This window comes from Sardina pilchardus, chromosome 16 (assembly GCF_963854185.1).
Source record: "Sardina pilchardus chromosome 16, fSarPil1.1, whole genome shotgun sequence".
NCBI classification, from domain to species: domain Eukaryota; kingdom Metazoa; phylum Chordata; class Actinopteri; order Clupeiformes; family Clupeidae; genus Sardina; species Sardina pilchardus.
In genome coordinates, this window is record NC_085009.1 from 20755129 (window position 1) to 20760128 (window position 5000).

At 44.0% G+C, this 5000-nt stretch overlaps 1 protein-coding gene across 1 annotated transcript in view; it reads right to left on the reverse strand.

Annotated features, from left to right (window-relative positions):
* chrnb1l (cholinergic receptor, nicotinic, beta 1 (muscle) like) overlaps positions 1 to 5000 on the reverse strand; it is a 19184-nt gene that overhangs the window by 4666 nt on the left and 9518 nt on the right. The window contains exons 5-9 of the mRNA XM_062516366.1: positions 4807 to 4915; positions 4102 to 4249; positions 3004 to 3189; positions 2414 to 2637; positions 1864 to 2048 (exon numbers count right to left, since the gene is read on the reverse strand). Coding sequence (XP_062372350.1) covers positions 1864 to 2048; positions 2414 to 2637; positions 3004 to 3189; positions 4102 to 4249; positions 4807 to 4915 — 852 coding nt within the window. The remainder of the gene's footprint in view (positions 1 to 1863; positions 2049 to 2413; positions 2638 to 3003; positions 3190 to 4101; positions 4250 to 4806; positions 4916 to 5000) is intronic.

Sequence of the window (5000 nt, forward strand, 5' to 3'; positions counted from 1 at the left end):
TCCACCTCCTATGCTATTCCCTCCCGATGCATTTCCCCTTGCTGATTCACGGTGGGTCCCCCCTCTGTTCTTCTTGCCCTCTCACATTCTGCCCCCTCTCTTTTATTTGCCCCGGGGCTAGGATTAGCCGCTAATGCCCAAGCTAAACAGAGGCTTAGGGGCCCGGCGACTGGCGCGGCCGCGCGGGCACCCCAGACTTAGCACGGGCTGAAGCAGATGCCCTTGCTTGGGCAGGAGAGATGCCCGCGAGCGCGGACCCACAGATGCCGCTCTATGAGCCGCAACAGGACGGACGCAGGGGGCTGGGAGTGGGGGAGGGGTCTACAGGAGGATACCCACTGCACTGGCACATCACATGCTGGCAAATTAAACTGGCAGACAGGCGTACACACACACTCACACGCGTATACACACACACACACACACACACACACACACACACACACACACACACACACTCACTCATAAACCCACACACGTATACACACACACACACACACACACACACATGTATACACACAAACACACACACACAAACACACACACACACACACGTATACACACACAAACTCACACACACACACACACACACACACACAAACATACACAGAAATACACATGCACTAGCACATAGTTTATGATGCGCCTTTATGGGAAAGGCTCAAATCTCTTTGGAAGGCTATCAAAATACTTCTATTCTATAACTTTAATCTGCGATAATACCCAGGTAGGATTTACTGGCTAAGTAGGACTTCTTATGAGGCCACCTAACACGCATATAAACAGACAACAACATGGATGCCATGAAGTCAAACATGGAATTACAGTAATCCAAATTCACAAAGACTAAAGCTTAGACCTTGAAAGATATGTCAAAGATCCTGAATTCTATGGATTATGATTGGGCAGCCGTTACATGCCAGTAAAACTTGAAGGTGAGACGTGTTTCCCTTGTTTGGTATAAGAGTGTTTCCCACAGCCTGGTGTCAGATTCCTGCAATGTCTGCCAATAAAAGTTGAAAACAGGCCCGTGCCATACCAACCGTTTAGCTACCGTACAAAGATGCATGCCATCTGTGCTTGTTTTAAAAAGTCATTAATTTATTTAACCTTTAAAAGGGTGGGTTTTGAACATTCTAACACAAGATTCCATTCAACGTTCTAAAATTCTATGTAGAATTCAATGAACCCAGATATTCTTTAGAATGTTAATTTTCCAACATTCCAAACACACCGGTGTGACGGTACACTCTTACTGTATTTATTTATCTATTTATTTATGTAAAGACGGATGCCATCTGTGCTTTCCTAAAAAAATAATTGATTTAAAACTGTATTTATCTATTTATTTATTTACTTTTGTACCTGATTAATCGGCATCATGATTTTATGTGGAAACGTCTATATTACATTGTTGCATACTGTCATCATTTTAGAATATTTACTATGTGAATGTGAATAGTTATATTCATATACAGTATATATACAGCCATGGCCTACTGGTTAGGGTTTTGGGCTTGTAACCTGAGGGTTGCCGGTTCAATCCCAGTCCAAGGCTGAAGTGCCCTTGAGCAAGGCACCTAACCCCTCACTGCTCCCCGAGCAGGCAGCTCACTGCTCTGGGTTGTGTGATTCACCTCACTGTGTGTTCACTGTGTGCTGTGTGTTCACTAATTCGATTAAATTGGGTTAAATGCAGAGAACTGAATTTCCCTCACGGGATCAAAAAAGTATATATTCTATTTCTATATATATATATATTCATTCAGAATGTGCCATGTGGATTTTTTTGAGGTTTAAAGGTGTTCAAGACATACTAAAGAAGACTAGAAAACGCTACACACCTTTAGGTCGTGGTCTTACCTTCCTTTCCAGGGCATGACTAGCGCCGGGTCGATTTTACGGACAAAGTACTCCCCACCCGGCCTGCGGCTCTCCAGCCGTATGTGACGGAGGGGCGTGTCATCATGTGGCCCCTCCTCCTCTGGAGGCTCTTCTGGGTGTGGCCTCTGCATGCCAATATACTTGGGCAGGAAGTTGATGAAGACCTGGGATTTGGGTGAGATACTGGAATGATAAACTTGTGGTGGACATGTGGTGGTGTGTATGTGTGTGTGTTGGCAAAAAGTCAGGATGACGGAGACGTGAGAGACACTCACACACACACACACACACAGATTCACTCAGTGCTCTATTCTTACCTGAAGCACTCACAGCAACACGTGGTATGTGCTGGGAAATAATTTGTGACAGGAAAGAGAGAGAGACACACACACAGACACACACAAACTGCTCACCATGAGCACCTACAATGGCATGTGGTGTGTGGTGAGTACTACCATGCTGAGGATGACTGTAAACGTGACTATCACACACACACACACACACACACACACACACTTCAGACACATACCTTGCGCACCCACATAGGCATGTGGTGAGTGCTGGGAGTGCGGTGGTGGAGGTTGAGCACCACCACGCTGAGGATGACGGAAAAGGTGACGAGGATCATGGTGAACATGACGTAGTTGACGATGATGGGGATGGCCAGCGACGTCTCGGGGACTTTGTCCGCCAGCAGAAGCATGAACACAGTCAGGGCGATGAGGACGGAGATGGACAAGGTCATCTTCTCCCCTGTGACAAACACCCCATTAGAGAACACACACACTGACCTCTTGTGTGCTACAGTAGCTGCATTGTGTATAAACTACAGGACAGTGTATACAGTATATATATATATAAAAAACGTGTATTGACGGTACTATTAGACAGATATTAAGAGACAGAGGGAAAGAGAGAGAAAACATACAAAAACACACGTGCACAAATACAGTACACATACATACTACACTCTGTGAGAGACAGAGAGAGAGAGAGAGATAAAAAGAGAAAGAGAGAGAGAGACCTGCTGTGATTCCACAAGCATTTGGGAGTCTGTGTGTGTGTGTGTGTGTGTGTGTGTGTGTGTGTGTGTGCGTGTGTGTTGGCGGCGTAGGTCACCTGCTCCAGGTGGCAGGTAGAACACAAATATGGCCAGCACGCTGGTGAGGATGCAGGGCACGATGATGTTGATGATGTAGAAGAGCGGCTTGCGCTCGATGATCAGGTAGAAGGTGATGTCCTCGTACAGCTCGTCCCCCACGTTCTTACGCGACGGACGGTGACAAATCTGCCACTCTCCGTTCTCTGGAGATATACAGCGGAACATGAAAGGATGACCTACTGGAGAACACGAGGTCACAAAACCTGACAAAAATATGTCATCACTGAGAGAGGTTACTGATATATAATAGAACAATATTATGTTTTAGATATCTCATCAGTGAGAGAGGATATGGGTATATAGTACACCATCATGTTTTACAATGAATATGTATTGAAATTACACTGTGGTTGGTACTTGTGAGAAAGTGAGGCGGCCACCTCACGTTGAGGGAGGTGCGCCACTGGATTAGGTGGTGTGCAGGGAAGGAGGCGGCAGGAGACAGCAGTTCATTACAAAAATATAGCGATTTATTTATGTCCATCAGCAAACAGCGAGATCCAGGAAGCATCACAGTCCAAACATGAAATACAGGGTTCTTCAGTCGACGCACACACAAATAAACTCTTGCCCTTAAACTAGGCTACCGGAACCTACCCTTCTGAGGCTCCCTGTCCAAACAAGGCGACCTTGCAACATTGGACCACATTCAACCCTTGCCTCACAGCAAGCAAGGATAACTTCAAACAAAACAAACAAACATTAAACTACACGACTTCCCTGATTTCTGGACCTCTGCATGCTTCTTCCTAGCTCTCCTGTGTTTCCTTCAAGGCTGAATTTAGGTAAAAATAAGATAAATGGCCAAAAATATGTTGTTGTTTTTTTTTAATCCTGTGAAGTATGCTGTGTGAGGTTATGATTTTCATGCTATGAGTTCACATACTTAAGCAACAGACATCAGGCTATGAGTTCACATACTTAAGCAATAGACATCAGACTATGAGTTCACATACACAACAGAGAGATCATGTTATGAGCTCACATACTTAATCTCAACAATAGCGACATTAGGCTGAGATCGTACACAACCCAATGTCAATGTCAATACTGACCTGTGAAAGCGTTCTCATCAATAACCGCCTCATGAATCTCATCGCCATTCTCGTCCAGTCCGTACTGCAAGTCCACTTCCGACGAGTCGTATGTGTATGAGCGGAAAACCATGGTGCAGTTTTGCCAGTCGAATGGGAAGTAGGCGACCTGCGGGAGAGAAGTGCCGTTATTAATGCAGAGGGCCACGTTCTGTGATAGAGAATATTGCTGAGGAACAGATTGACAAAGGACTGCAGTTGAAAATGATCCAGCTGACTAACACTGCCACATTTACAGAAATGTTGAATAATGTCTGTTGTCCTTACAAATAAATAAATGAAAATTAAATCAAATGTTGTTTCATTTAGATAATTAATTCAATTCATATTCAGGTTTATTTGTTTGCATTGCACCAGTATACATCAGTATACATTGTCTCCAGGGGATTTTTCAGAGCCTAAGGCCTTCCTAATGCAAGCAGAAAGACAATGTTGGATGCTAACATAGTTTTAATGTGTCATAAAACAATCCGATAACAAATCATATTCCATTGAACCTGGGAAGTTCTAGCATTCACTGATAACTGCTAATGGAAATGAAAATACATTCAAAACATCATACTACATTTGCCCAATTCGTAACAAAATTCCACTGCATCATCTGTATTATGCACTTTGACCTCTTGGAGTATTAGCGTTAGCTGCTAGGCTAACGGCTAATGTTACCTCTATAGAGCATGAGCTTCGATAGATGGCTGGAGGGAGCCAGGACACCTCTCCTGTGTAGCTGACCAGTACGTTCACATACAGCGCTACATCAAATTGCCCATCATTGCTGTAGGAATTCAAAAATATGTAGATTTACTTCATTTAGTCTAACTTTTTAAATGGAATTATTATTAAATAGGCAGGCACACGTT